We start from the raw sequence: 14,952 nt of genomic DNA on the forward strand, positions 1-14,952 counted from the left end.
AAACATTCTACAGTGCATAGGATCCCCCCCCCCTCTGAATTTGGAATTAGAAGATGAAAATGCATCCATTTGAGATCTCTCTCTCTGAAGAGATGTAAAATGTCATGATCCTTAAGGCCATTTTCACTCGATGGCCCTGTCCCCACTGCCCACAGCTGCCTCCTGCTGTCCTCTACGTCCTGGCTGTAGCCCCTCCTGAGAACTAGGATGGATTTCCACCAGCAGCAACCCTGCCCTGCTGGTGTGGCACCCTCACCCCACCCTCACCCTCATACTCACCCTCACCCCCACCCTAACCCTCACTCCCACCCCAACCCTCACCCCCACCCTCAACCCCATCTCTACCCTCTCCCTCACCCTCACCCCCACCCTCATACTCACCCTCACCCCCACCCCCACCCTAACCCTCACCCCCACCCTCACCCCCATCCCTATCCTAACCCTCACCCCCACCCCCACCCTCATCCTCACACTCACCCCAACCCTCACATTCACCCCCACCCTTACCCTCCCCCCCACCCCCACCCTAACCCTCACTCCCATCTCTACTCTCACCCTCAAACTCACCCTCACCCCCTCCCTCACCCTCACTCCCACCCCCACCCTCACTCCCACCCCCACCCTCACCTCCACCCTCACCCCCTCCCTCACCCTTACCCTTACCCTCACCTCCACCCTTACCCTCATCCCACCCTCACCCCCTCCCTCACCCTCACCCTCACCCCCACCTTCACCCTAACCCTCACCCTCACCCTTACCCCCACCCCCACCCCCACCCCCACCCCACCATCATACTCGCCCCCAATTAAAGTCTTCCTCTGAGCAGCACTGAAAGGCACCTGCGCTCCGCCAGCCCCTCCCCAGGAAGGTCAGGTGGCGCCCCTCCAATCCACCTCCACGCGCTTGGGGCCCACACCTTTAGATCAGAGGCTCCAGGCAGCGCACAGCTCCCCCATTCACCGCAGTACCCCAGGGCCGCAGGCAGAGGCAGGGACCCAAGGAGGCGAGCGCCCGCAGCCCGGCCAACTGGCCTGTGACCGAGGCCAGAGGCAGGGTCCGGGCTCCCCAGCAGGCGGCCCCGCCTGAGAAGGAGCCCCGGAGCGGTTCAGGCAGCGGCGCAGGGCGGGAGAGGGAAGTTTCCCGGACTCCAGTCCTGGAGCCACTCACTGCACCTTCCCCGGGGGCGCCTCCTGGGGTGCCCACTTCCCGGGGGCGCGCCTCGGGGTGCCGTCGGGGCGGCGGGCGCTGTCTCCGGGCGGCCGCGTGGGCGGCGGGGAGGTGGAGCCCGGAGCCAGATCTGATGTCGGGGACTGTGCCTGGGAGCTGAGTCAAGCGGGGCGCGGAGCAGCCGGCCGTGGTTAATGATTGACCGCCGACCCCCGGCCGCCGCGGCCCGGAGGGAGCTCCCGGAGGAGGGCGCGCTGGGCGGCGAGTGCGGGCGGCGGAGGGGAGCGGGGGCTGCGGGCCGGGCGCCGGGGCCCCAGCAGGAGGGCGGGCGGGCGCGCTGGGGGCTGCGGGCCCAGATCAGCACCGCCTTCCTCCCCAAACTCCACCCCCGGGCGCCCGGAGCCGCTCCAGGAAGTTCCCTGAGAGCACCTGAACTAAGTTACCTTCCCAGGTCAGCGGGCGCCGGCGCCTCCGAGTGCGGCCAGGGACCGGGCTCCGCGGAGAGCAGGGACCTGGACACGGTCTCCCATCCCTTCCCGATGGCTCCCCCCGGCGGCCCTCCCGGCGACGACTGCTCCCACATCATCGATCACAGCCACGTCCCCGAGTTCGAGGTGGCCCTCTGGATCAAAATCACCCTCATCCTGGTGAACCTGCTCATCTGCGCGCTGGGCCTCCTGGGCAACAGCGTCACCATCCGCGCCACGCAGCTGCTGCAGCGGAAGGGCTACCTGCAGAAGGCGGTCACGGACCACATGGTGAGCCTGGCCTGCTCCGACATCCTGGTCTTCGTGGTGGGCATGCCCATGGAGTTCTACAGCATCATCTGGAACCCGCTCTCCACGCCGGGCCACGCGCTGTCCTGCAAGCTGCACAACTTCCTCTTCGAGGCCTGCAGCTACGCCACGCTGCTGCACGTGCTCACGCTCAGCTTCGAGCGCTACGTGGCCATCTGCCACCCCTTCCGCTACAAGGCCGTGTCCGGGCCCTGCCAGGTGAAGCTGCTGATCGCCTTCGTCTGGGTCACCTCGGCCCTGGTGGCCCTGCCCCTGCTCTTCGCCATGGGCGTGGAGTACCCGCTGGCGCCCGGGCACAGCCACCCCCGCAGCGGCCTCGCCTGCAACCGCACGCTCACCCGCCACCACGAGCGGCCCCAGGCCTCCAACATGTCCATCTGCACCAACCTCGCCGGCCGCTGGCCCGTGTTCCAGTCCAGCATCTTCGGCGCCTTCGTGGTCTACCTCGTGGTGCTGGTGGCCGTGGCCTTCATGTGCTGGAACATGATGCAGGTGCTGCGGGGGAGCAAGCAGGGCACACTGGCCGCCAGGGGGCAGCAGGCGGAGCTGCGCAAGTCGGAGAGCGAGGAGAGCAGGGCGGCCCGCAGGCAGACCATCCTCTTCCTGAGTGAGTCCTGGGGGCAGTCCCATCCTCCTCCCTCCTTGGGTTCTTCTTAACTGCAAATCTGGTCTTAAAAGTGTAAACTTAAGTTCTGAAGGCCAAAGAGGCATTGCTCTGAGTCTCTGGATATTTATTCTCTGTGTTGTGGGAATTAAGAGCACTAGATCAGGAGTCAGAGGATGAGGGATAGCCCCGAGCAGCGCCTCTGGGTCCTCCAGCCAGTTGCAGTGTATCTTGGGGAAAAGGGGGATGATAATACAGACAAATGTGGGCGTCGAATGAGGTGATGCAGGACAGGTGCAAGGCCTCTGAAAGGGACCGAGTTTGCAGGGGTAACAGAGCATTCTGATCTTGCTCCTCTTTTCTCTGGGGACCCCTCCTCAGGTGGTTAGATTTGTTTGCCCTTTTCTCCTGTGGAGAAGCTGGGCTGTCAGGGAAACACTGCAGGCTGCTGTCACTCCCGGGGTGATCTCCTAGGGGTCTTCAGAAGCCCGGCTCTGAGCCCAGCGCTCCCCAGGGTGGGCTTGCGGTGCCGCCGCGGTGCGTCTGTTCTCCCAGGAGCAGAGAAGCAAGGCAGCTACCCGCCTGTGCCTGATCCAGGAAATCTGGCTTCATTGCGTCCCGGGACTTGATTGATCAGCCAAAACACCTGATTTCCATAGAGAGCAACTCTTTGTTTTTCAAACTTTTGTTGTGATGCAGATATTTAAAGTTAAGTCCTTGGGTCAGGAAAGAAGGACCCCATCTGCAGACCCCCACGCCTTCAAGAGGGGCCTGGGAGCCCAGCTTTCATGGAGACAAAAAAAGTTTGTGCTAGCAAAGGTTTGAAAAAAACATTTTTTTAAAAAAAAGCAGAAACAAGAAAACATGTGGGTGTGTGAGTGTGAGTCAAGGGGGAGTTGATGGAACACATGCTTCTCTCTCCCCTCTCCCCTGTTCAGTGTGGCGCCAGGAGGAGGCATAAATCTCGGTGCTGTTTGTTTTGCTGAGGGGAACTTGGGCAACAGGTTCCAGGACCAGGCCTTAGACATGAAAGAAAATTTGAAGGCCATTGAGGAGAATGGAATGCACCAGGTCTTGTCCCTGAGGTGCCTCTGGCTTCTGGTGGGCCCCATAGCTGCCTTGACTTGGTGCCTGTGGAAATGAGAGGAGGGAGCTTGCAGTGTGGGATGCCTCCTCTGTGTCAGGGGCTGTGTTGTGTGGCTGATGCTTTTCCATTTCATAGAATTAGAGGCTTAAAGTCCTAGTTCCAATGCATGTAAACGCAGCTCCAAATTTCCAATGTGCTTCTCAGGGCAGGGAAATGACTGGTGGCAGAAAAGTGAAATAAAGCAGGGATTTCACAGGGAAGGAGCTGCCTAGATTGGGCTGGTGGTGCTGCTGCCTCTCAGGACCAGCCTTTCTGGAAGCAAGTGGGTGACTTTGGCACCTGACCAAACTCAGTCTTTTCCACCCACCCGCTGCTACCCAAATATTCTAGGATGGAACGAGCATTACATTTGCTTAAAGCTTGAATATCTGTTGAAAGACTAGTTCTCCCTTCCCTCAAACACCCTTAGGCAGTGGTGGGCAAACTCATTAGTCAGCAGAGCCAAATATCAACAATACGATGATTTAAATTTCTTTTGAGAGCCGAAAACCTACTTCTGCACATGGACTATGAAGTTTCAATTGCACTGTACGTGTGCTCCTGCACGTAGTATTTTGTGGAAGAGCCACACTCAAGGGGCCAAAGAGCCGCATGTGGCCTGGGAGCTGAAGTTTGCCAACCACTGCCGTTAGGCATATCTTAAACTTTTCTCAGTAATTTATACTTGAATATGAATGAATTTCCTCTTCTTCCCTTCCTTCCTTTCTCTCTCCCTCCCTCCCTTCATTTATTTATTGATTTATTTTAGTTCAGGGCACTGTCTACTGTTCTAATTAAGAATATTAAGGCTGCATTTGACTAAGGAAAATAATTAATTTATCTTTATTCTCTATTGGACCAAACACTGTGATTTTTTATAGTTCTCTGAATGGATATCTATTGTTTCAAGTTAAAATCAGTCTCCATTTTGTAGCCTAAAATCAGAATGTTTTTTATTTAAAGGTGAATAGGCCCTTGAAGATATCTCATGCAGATAGGAATCTCCTGGAAAGAGTTCTCACTGCTGCTCTTGTTCCTTCCTTCTGGTTCTCTCCCTCTTTCTTATAACAGCTATGTATGCATCGCCCACTGTATTCTCCGCATCAAGGTGGTTGAATGGCAATCAGGTGCTCAATGTGTGATAATGTCTGGGGAGAATTTACCATTTGTATTTAGCCCATTTCCTCTGCAGTAGGGTTTCAAAGCAGTTCTTGCAAATGTGCTCCTCTCTCAGGGAATTTAAAGAGCTTTTAAAAATAGGAACCTCGCTAATTAACTCAAGTTAGGAATAAATTAATGGAGTGAAGAGGAATAAATCATGGCTTGCATACATCAGATTAATACAATGCCATTTACTTTGTGGGTTTCATAAAACATAAGCTTTGGGGCATTTATAACCAGAACAAATGAACATATAAATTGTTTACAAATTGCTGAATTTAATATAGTGAGGGAGCTGTCTTTTTAGTGTTTCAGTTAACAGATGTATCAAATTAAAATAAATATTTGCTTGTTTCAAACATTCTGCATTTAATGTGAAATGTAAATGATGACATAGCACAAGATGTCTTTGGCGCTCTTGAGGCAGTAAAAAAACAATTAAGGATATCTCTCCCCCCCCCCCCCAACCCGTTGTTAAAAATGCTAACTTCTGCATAACAGAAGCGGAATTCATAAATCTACCCAAGATGAGGACGTCTGTAGAAAATATTATTTTTTCCATTCTACATCTTTTGCAATTGCGTCTCAGTCTAGTGGAGGTGCTGGGCGGGAGATAATGAAACAAATTGGGAACTCTGCAGAAAAAGAGATGCTGGAATGCCTCCTCGCTTCCAATTGATTTGCAAGAGAAAACAAAAATACTGTAAAAGTGTAGTACATTCCTGGAAACATGTGTGTCTCTTCATGCCTCTTGTCAGCTTAATGAGAAATTAGCGCTAACTCACTACCTTTTGCAAGGTTATGGCTAATGTGGGCAAGGTAATACTCGTCTGACGCCAGGAAAGATGTTGCCTGCTGGTCTGGATTCCTGCCTGCTCTGCAGGAGAGGGACTGCTGCTTTGGCTCTTTATCCCTTAGTTGGTGAGGATGCAAAATGAGCCTTCATTTCAGCAGGCTTTTCCAGACCTCCCAGCCCATGTCTCTCATCTCTCCCTTGGAACTGTTCTCAATGCCTGTGGCATCTGGGTCCATGGACCCCTCCCTTGTTTGTGTCTGTTGCACATGTGGCTTGCTGTTAGATGTCATCCACTCCAAGTGAGACGACAGAGTGGTTTAAATGAAGCATACTCTAGTTTTTTGCTGGGATTGTAAATTGGTATAGCCACTATGGAAAGTAGTATGGAGATTTCTCAAAAAATTAAAAACAGAACTACCATATAACACAGCAATTTCCCTTCTGGGCATTTATCTGAAGAAAATGAAAACAGTAATTTGAAAAGATATATGCACCTCTATTTTATTGTAGCAATATTTACAACTAGTAGCCTTGTGCACGAATACATGCGCCAGTAGTTTGATGCCACTTTCCAGTAGCTCTCTGCCCGCTGCCCCGCCCTCCTGGAGCTCCCCCCCACTATAGCTTGCTGCTCTGCCCCCTCCTATAGTTCTCCACTGCCCGCTTGTAGCTCACTGCCCCACCCTCCTGCTGATCTGTGATCCAGTCGTTACATGGTTGGTCATTATTCATCAAGGCATAATGATCATTTGCATATTACATCTTTATTATATAGGATAGCTAACATATGGACAATTGATAGATGAATGGATAAAGAAGATGTGGTATATGCATACAATGCAATATTACTCAGCTGTAAAAAAAAAAAAAAGTGAAATCTTGCCATTTGCAACAACATTGATGGATCTAAAGGATATTATGCTAAGTGAAATAACACAGAGAAAGGCAAATGCCATACGATTTCACTTATATGTGGAACCTAAAAAAACATACAAAACAAAACAAAAAACAGACTCATAGAAATAGAGAATAAATTGATAGCTGCCAAAGGAGAGAAGGGTACTACTGGGTGGGTAAAAAAGGTGAAGGGAAATAAGAAGTACAAACTTTGAGTTACTAAAAACAAAATACAAGTGTCTCTGAAGCTGGACAAGGTAAGGATATAGGTTCCTCTCTAGGACCTTCAGAAAGGACTGAAACCCTGCCAATTGATATTAGTTTAATAAAACTAATTCTGGCCTCCAGAACATAGTACATTTATGTTGTTTTAAACCACTAAATTTGTGGTAACTTATTATAACAGCAGTAGAGAACTAACAAAACTAGTCTATTTAAAAGTTAAAATATGAATGAATATTGAGAATTTTCAGAAGTAAATATTAAGAACAAATACTGATGAGCAATAATATCAGTTGACACAATTTATTGAACATATACTATGTGCAAATCAGTCATGCTCACATCAACTCATTAATGAGGACACCGAAATTATTCCATTTAACAGAAGTTGGAACATTTTAAAGAACTTAAGTATATGTCCATGGGATGGAGAGTAGGTAGTGAAACAAAAATATTGGTGAGAAAGATGTGGAACTATTAGAAGAAAAACTAAAAAATGTGATAAATTATTGAGTTTTTTTAAAAAAAAATCAATAAAACAACCTTTAGTTATTGCTATAACAATAAAGTTGGGCTAATTAAACACTCAGAATTTCCCGGTTCAAAGCTGATAAAAATATTTACATGGAATGTGTTTTTTTTTTAAATCAACTTGTGTATGTGTGACACATTAAATTACTTTGGAATATAAATATAAAGTAAAAGAAAAAGTTAAATTGATCAAGAATGTTTAATTAATTTTTTAAAAATTTCTAGCAAAGTGCTAAAAGTAAGAGAAGGATACTGTAGTTTAATTAGTCACTTGCAAGAGCATAAATAATTAGTACTAGGTTATAGCTACCTCCTAGAGATCTGTAGGGTAGTGATTGACTTTCAACTCTAGTTATGAAGAAAAGTTTTACAGATAATCATGACATTACAAAATTAAAGAAACATAAGAGAAGATTGGGGACTCTAATAATTCCACTTGTTTGCATTCTGTTTGCTCTCCTGAGTCAGAGGGAAAGGGAAAGAAAGAATTGCATGTAGTGGCAGGATTTTCATATCAACTTGGGTTGCTCATGGGAGAAAACCTTGAATATGGACATCATCCATCATGTGTATTTGATTTTCACTCTTACACAGTCTCAACTGAGCTATTTCAGCTGCTCATCATGTGTATTTTGAGGGGGAAAAAGATTGAGATGCTGCTGTAATGGATTACTCTAAAAGGAATGTTGATCTATATTTCTGTATTTATGGGGTGGTCTAGGGAGGTCAAAATCACATCCTCTTGGTTTTTAGTCCCTAGATTTAGAGGCAAGTCACGTGTGTTTACACTCACACGTGCACGTGAACCCTGAAGAGAGAAGGAGAGAGAGCGAGAGCGAGAGCGAGAGCGAGAGCGAGAGAGAGAGAGAGAGAGAGAGAGAGAGAGAATGGGGGAAGGCTGGAAGGTGGAGAGAGAGTTGAGATATTGACAGTGGCTCCTCTTTATCTGAGGACAATCAGTACCTGAAAAATACTCTTAAAATTTGTTCCTTGAAATGGAGTCCAAAATTTCATGTGCAGAGAGGTTTGACTGGGACTTCATTGTGAAAAACAGAAGTGAAATCTATGAAAAGAAATTTGTCTTATATTTTATGAAGCAGGTTATAATTATATGGTAATTCTTATAAAAACTTTTCAGAATGAAACAAGTGTGACTTTTCTGAGGGCATAATTTTTCTGAGAAACTGTATGATGGCCTTTGTGCCTGATTTTCTCAGCAAGATTATATAGACTAGGGCTTTCTTCTAAGACCTGTTCTTAATTCTTTGCTATTTAAATCATCTGTGACATCATCATTCTTGTCAATTTTTCATCTTTCAGGATGACTGGTCTGATTCCGCCAGACCTCTGTTTGTCAGGGGCTTGGCATCTGGTTGGTGTGTTTCTCCATCTCCCCTCTCATTGACTTCATGAAGGTCTGCACCCTGTGTGCAGGCCAAACCCCCCAAATTAATTCAAAAATCAAACTCTACAGTGCAGGTCAACTGATTACATGGAAATAGATGCCAAGTACCAAAATAGTTTTTAAATAGTTGTTTTCTTGATTAGTTTAAATACTGGTCTTATAAATATGTTTATGTCATTAATTTTCTTGTGGTACATAGGCACATGTGGTATATAGGGCTTTTTCTGTGGTATATAGGGATATGCCAACTCAGTCTCTCAAGGAAATAGTACCAAAATTAGTAACTCTTCAAGGGTAAGGTATTATTTTGACTCAAATGTTTGGCTATTCCAGGAAAAAGTTTTGCCTTAAATATCTAGGACAAGCATGTCAAACTCTTGACCCACGGGCCACATGCCTCATTTATTTGGCCCGTGGTTAGCCTTTGAGTTTGACAGGCTTGATTTAGGCCACCGCCTCTGTTCTCTTCTTCCCGTTATTGATGTAGATGTGCCTGTAATACATGACATTTCATGCTTATTTCTCTACCTGTGACATTTGTCATACATTGCAGTGCCTTGTGATCAGCCTGGCAGACAAATATAATAATGCTGCTTTATTTTTATAATCAGGCCGTCTGCAAGATTTCATTACTCTGCTGGAGAGATGCATAGTTCTCGTGGAAGGGAATATTGGAATCCCAGTCCCCATTCATTAGCAAGCCTATTCATCTGTCTCAGTTGCATTCCTCATGGGGGCTGCCAAAGTGTAGCTAGGCAGCAGGTGCCTCCGCTGAGCAAAGCATTCAACTTATTAATGCTACAACCACTCAGAATAAAAGTCATTTGTGGGCCAAGAAAGCACAGGGGAAGAATATCGAGTTGGAAGTCAAGGAGCCCGTCCTGCCCCAGTAGATAAGGTCTCTCATCCACCACTCGAATGACACGGTCTTCTCTCACTGTCTTTTCCTTCTGTCTCTCGGCAACCTTGGGACAATCCAACTGACCCTCCACCTCTACTCTTTGGCTACTTCCTGAGCACTGAGGAGAAGACTGGTCATCATTGCTGCTGCACGTTCTTGTAAACTAGGGGTGTCGAACTCAATTAGAGAAGGGGCCAAAATCTAAAATCCAGCCTAAATTGCGGGCCGAAAGGTTTACTGAACAGTCATAAACTGACAATGTTAACCAGAAATGTGAATTTAAAATGAGTGGAACAATCTTTTCCTTAACAGTGCTGTTAACCAACTCACATGCTATCAAGCAAAACAGTAATATTGGTATCAAGCAAAACAGTAATATTGGAATGTACCTAAAATGCTCATTGTTTTGTTTTCTGGCTAGATGTCTGACACCGTTTTCCCCCGGATCAATGAGTCAATGTTCGGTTTTATTTCTTGGGCTGTAGCAACCTGCAAAACAGCATGGAGGTTGTCATCGGTAATGCGTGATCTGTGCTTGTTTTTGTTCAGATTCATTATTGAAAACATCTGTTCACAAAGATAGGTGCTCCCGAACATGGATAGAATACGGGCAGCATGAAGTCGGAGCTCTGGCATTGAGTCAGGGGGCAGTAGAGGGTAGAAGTCCTCAATTTCAACATCCTGAAACCTTGATTTCAGGCCACTGTCAGACTGAAGCTCGATTATCTCCATCTGAAGGTGATGGGGCACATTGTTGACATCAACTGTAAAAGTATTGGCAAAGATGTCAAAGCCTGAGTGATGTGTTCTAAAGTCAGAGAAGCGCCGCTCAAATTCACTTAGTAAACGGCTAACTTTGGTAGCCAGCCGATTGCAAGGAAAAGTACCAGAAATAGTGGTTGAGATACTCAAACAAACGGGAAAGTGGGCAAGATTGTCCTGTTCCAGTTGGGACTTCCATAGTTGAAGTTTACGCTGGAATGCTGTGATCATGTCAGACATCTTCGTGATGACTTGTTTGCGTCCCTGCAGCTTCAGATTCAGTTGGGCGAGATGCTCGCATATGTCACACATCATAGCAAAATCACATAGCCAGGCGGGATCCGACAGTTCAGACAAGGGCTTTCCTTTACTTTCCATGAAAAGAGCAATTTGTTCTCTGAGCTCAAAAAATCTTTTGAGGACTGCGCTCTTGCTCAGCCATCTTACTTCTGTGTGGTATGGCACGTCTCCATGCTCTGCACCCACCTCCTGTAAAAACTGCTGGAACTGGCGATGATTCAGGCCACGTGCCCGTATAAAGTTAATAGTTTTAATGACTGTGGTCATTATGTCATTCATGTCCAGAACTTTTCCACACATAGCCTCTTGGTGGATAATGCAATGAAAAGTAATCAAGGGTGTGTGGCAGTGACTTTTTTGCATTCTTTCCTTCATTAGTCCAACCAAGCCTTTCTTTTCTCCACACATTGAAGGTGCGCCATCGGTAGTTAGGCCCACCAACTTTTCCCAGGGTAATTTAAAATTATTTATAGATTTCTCCACAGCCTCAAATATATCTCTACCAGTCGTCGTCCCATGCATGGCAGCTACATCCAAAAGTTCCTCAGTGACAGAGAGGTTGGTCTTCATAGCACGTATAAAGATGGACAGCTGCGCTGTATCAGTGTTGTCTGTGCTTTCATCGATAGCAAGTGAAAAAGCGAGATAACTGCATGCCTGTTTGGCCAGCTGTGATGATAGATTTCCTGAGAGTTCTTGAACTCTATCTGCAATGGTGTTTCTTGACAAACTGACATTTTGAAAACTCTGTATCTGGTCTGGACATACTTGCTCACACACTTTTAGTATGCATTGCTTCAAAAAGGCACCCTCTGAAAAACACCTTGAAGTACGGGCAATTTCTTCAGCCACTCTAAAGCTTGCTTTCACTGCAGCATCATTTTTCGCTGTAGCCTTTGTAAACATTTGCTGCTGTGATTGTAGTTTGCCTTTTAGTTCTTTAACAATTTTATGCTTTTCTTCCAAAGTATATTTGCCATACTTAACATTATGTTTGGTGTCAAAATGACGACGTATATTGTACTCTTTCATCACCGACACTGTCTCATAACACAATATACACACTGGTTTGCCCTCTCTAAGCACAAACATGTATTCATTTTCCCATTTGTCATTAAATTGTCTGCCTTCACCGTCAACTTTTCTTTTCCTGGACATTTTGGGATCAATATTGGCAGTAAAAGATGTAGTTTATTGGAAATCTGCGTTAGAAGGAAAAAGTTGAAAACTGCACAGGGATAGCTTGATTTGGCAGATGGAGTGGAGAAAAAAAAAGTCAGTCAATAAATGCCTGGCTGGGTACAGATAGCAGATTCTGTTGCGATTTTTATGCCTGCACTTTATGCCAGGAACTGGCAGCTTCTGCTGTGTATTTTTTATGCCCGCACACTCACTCTCTCCTCTGCTCTACCACCTGGACAACCACATCGGATGCCGGACTATAGGTCACGCCTCCTGAATCTCGCGTGACTTGTTATCTATGCACATGAGTAATAGATAGCAAGTATGGCGGCCGGCGAGATCACAAGCCGCCTATGTCACGCGCGTCATTGTGATGGAACGCAGCGGAGTGCAGTGATGACAGCGCGGTGTGGGCCACGTTGCAAGGCCTGGCGGGCCGGATTTGGCCCGCGGGCCTTGTGTTTGACATGTGTGTTGTAAACAGACAAGTGATCAGCCTCACTCGGGCTCTGCTGTGTAGTGGGCACCTCCTTTGCAAGCCCCTTCAAAGAGCTCAGGCTCTGGAATGCTTTTTCTACTTTGCTTCCAGAAGTCTACTTTCTAGGTGAGGGACCTTGACTTGACGACCTGTCATCACTGGGAGAATGTTGGCATCTATTCAATGCCTGTCCGGGCTGTTCTTCATGCTGCAGCCACTGGGATCTCATTGACGGTCCCAACCACAACCCCTTCAATCCAAGCCCATCAACGGCTTCCCATGACTCTTACATCAGGGTCAGACTTAGCATAAAGTCCCTCATGGTCAGCGGCCTCTCCAGCCAACTGCCCCTCTGAGTGGCTTAAACAATAGGTATTTATTTTCTCACAGTTCTGGAAGTTAGAAATCTGAGATTAAGGTGCTGGTAGGGTTGGTTTCTGGAGAGACATCTTTTTTGGTTTACAAATAGCAGCCTTCTTTGTGAGTCTGCACATAGCCTTTCTCTGTGTGCCCACAAAGAGAGAGAGTGCTCTCTGGTATCTCTTACTCTTCTCATACGGACACCAAGTGGTCAGGGCCCCACTCTTATGATCTCATTGGGTCTTAATTACCTCCCCAAAGGCCCTGTCTTCAAATAGTGTCACATCGGGGACTTTAACATATGAATGGGTAGGGGGAGAGACACAGTTCAAACCATAACACCCTTCAATTCCTCCAGTGGTCTATGACCAGACTCTCTTCTATCCACTGGTCTTAGTACACGCTGTTTCCCCTGCCTGGAATGCTTTTATGTCTTTCTCCATGCTCTACCTGCCCCCACCAGTCCCGTCACCAAGCATGGCACAACCTCCCTGCCTTGATTAAACCCCCCTTGAAACAAGACTCACAGTTATAATTTTGTATTTCATTTTGAGATGATTCAACTGAAGTCTCTCTTCCTTCTAATACTCGAGGACAGGAACTATCCCTCATTTTGCCTCCCAACTTCTGAGCACAGTGCCTGGCACTCGCCAGATTTGTAATGGATATTTGTTGACTAAATAAATAAATGAATGAGATTCCATTTGAAATTGGGAAACAGCGTTGTGCTTTCTATTGGGTGTGCATTCCTAGAGAAGTTTTTCACTCCTCAAAAATTTCTCTGGTGCGTTGGAACCTAAAGGTGCCTTTTTTGAAAGGGGTCTGATTCCTCTCAAGCCCCTGAAAAGTCAAGCCATCATAGAGGACATTTAGATTTTATCTCCTATGAGCAAATGAATAGTCCATGTTAATTGGCCCTGAAGATTAGATTTACCATATGTAGATTTACCATATGAAATGAAAATGATTAGGATGGTGTTTTATCACCTCCTTTCAACTCTGTTTAACAGGATTAATGCAGTGGGACAACTTTAAAAATCATTTCTTAGCAGGAATTTTTGCCGCTTTGTCAACAAGGAGGTTACTCAGGTTAATGGAAGGAGGATGCAGTGGGAGCAATATTTGCAGCCAATGTGTTTTTATTCCCCCTTAAATTGCATTTACTTGCAGCCATCGCCCACAAGTCTGAGCCATGAGGTTTATCACCTCGGGGAAGAAAAAAGCAGGTACTGCCTAGTATAACTGATCAGCTTTGAATAAAGAAGCTGGATTTCTTGTCTTGTTCAGCTAGGCGGTTGACATGAAAGCTTGTGCTTTGTGGAGGGTGAAAGAGAATTGCTCAGCGCTGTAGTTCTCCCTTTAACGCATCACAAGCCCAGCGTGGTGGACCAGATCAGCCACCACGTGGCCAGTTCTGACCAGACCAAAGTTAAGGGGTTTGAAATGTTTCCTTGGAAGCCACTGAAGGGTTTTAATGAGTAAAGTGCCACAGTTAAATGTTTGGTGCTTCCCTGAGGGGACAGTATTTGTTGCATTGCAATTTGAGTCAAAATTCAGGCCTGGTCATGTTCTAGAGAGTGAAAAAGAGACAACCCTTCATTGAGGTGCCATCCTGGTGGAGCAGCTGATGCCAGTTGGTTCTTCCAGCCATTAGCCAGACCTCTGGCTCTTGGTTTTCCCAATTTGTGGTCCTCATGGCCAGAGAATGACTCTGCTTCTGATATTATTGTAATTAGCTAGTTACTAATAACAGGAAAGGAGCGAAGTGGGAAGCCAGACATTATAGGCCTGTCATTGGGCAGCTTCACCAGGAAGCTGCAGTGTCACACTCCCCAGGGAACCACCAGCCCATCCTGCACAGAGCACTGGAGAAAGAGGCCAACAAAGGGGAGATGGGGTGACATGGGGAAGACACTTGTCTGTCAGTCACACCTGGGAACAGATATCATTGGTCAGAATGGGCATGGCTACTGCAAGCCCTCAAAATTTGGGAATACATAATCCCCTAAACAAAGGCATTCTTCCTCTGGTTCTGGTGACTCTTAGCTCATCGGGGTCTCTTGTTCCTGCTTCTTTGCATTCACCCAGATGGTCTAGAGCCAGGGGACCCCACACACAATGCACTGTTGGACTACAACAGGAAACAAACTAAGTCTCATTATGTATTGGATTGCTCCAACTTGGAACAGAAACCCTGGACACTGGCTCTAACTTCAGCCCTTTCAAAGCCATAGCTGCACTTCTTTTATGGCAGGTCTGAGGG

At 46.8% G+C, this 14,952-nt stretch overlaps 1 protein-coding gene and 1 pseudogene across 2 annotated transcripts in view; one reads left to right on the forward strand and one right to left on the reverse strand.

Annotated features, from left to right (window-relative positions):
* Positions 1-14,952, reverse strand: part of LOC311627093 (vasculin-like protein 1) — a 234,831-nt pseudogene that overhangs the window by 112,151 nt on the left and 107,728 nt on the right. The gene's annotated exons all lie outside the window — the stretch shown is intronic.
* GPR39 (G protein-coupled receptor 39) overlaps positions 1,145-14,952 on the forward strand; it is a 187,533-nt gene continuing 173,725 nt past the window's right edge. The window contains exon 1 of the mRNA XM_084893313.1: positions 1,145-2,571. Within this exon, the coding sequence (XP_084749439.1) occupies positions 1,362-2,571 (1,210 nt within the window). The 5' untranslated portion in view covers positions 1,145-1,361. The remainder of the gene's footprint in view (positions 2,572-14,952) is intronic.

The sequence above is a fragment of the Pipistrellus hanaki genome (genome assembly GCF_964339955.1).
Source record: "Pipistrellus hanaki genome assembly, chromosome: 8".
Lineage (NCBI taxonomy): Eukaryota > Metazoa > Chordata > Mammalia > Chiroptera > Vespertilionidae > Pipistrellus > Pipistrellus hanaki.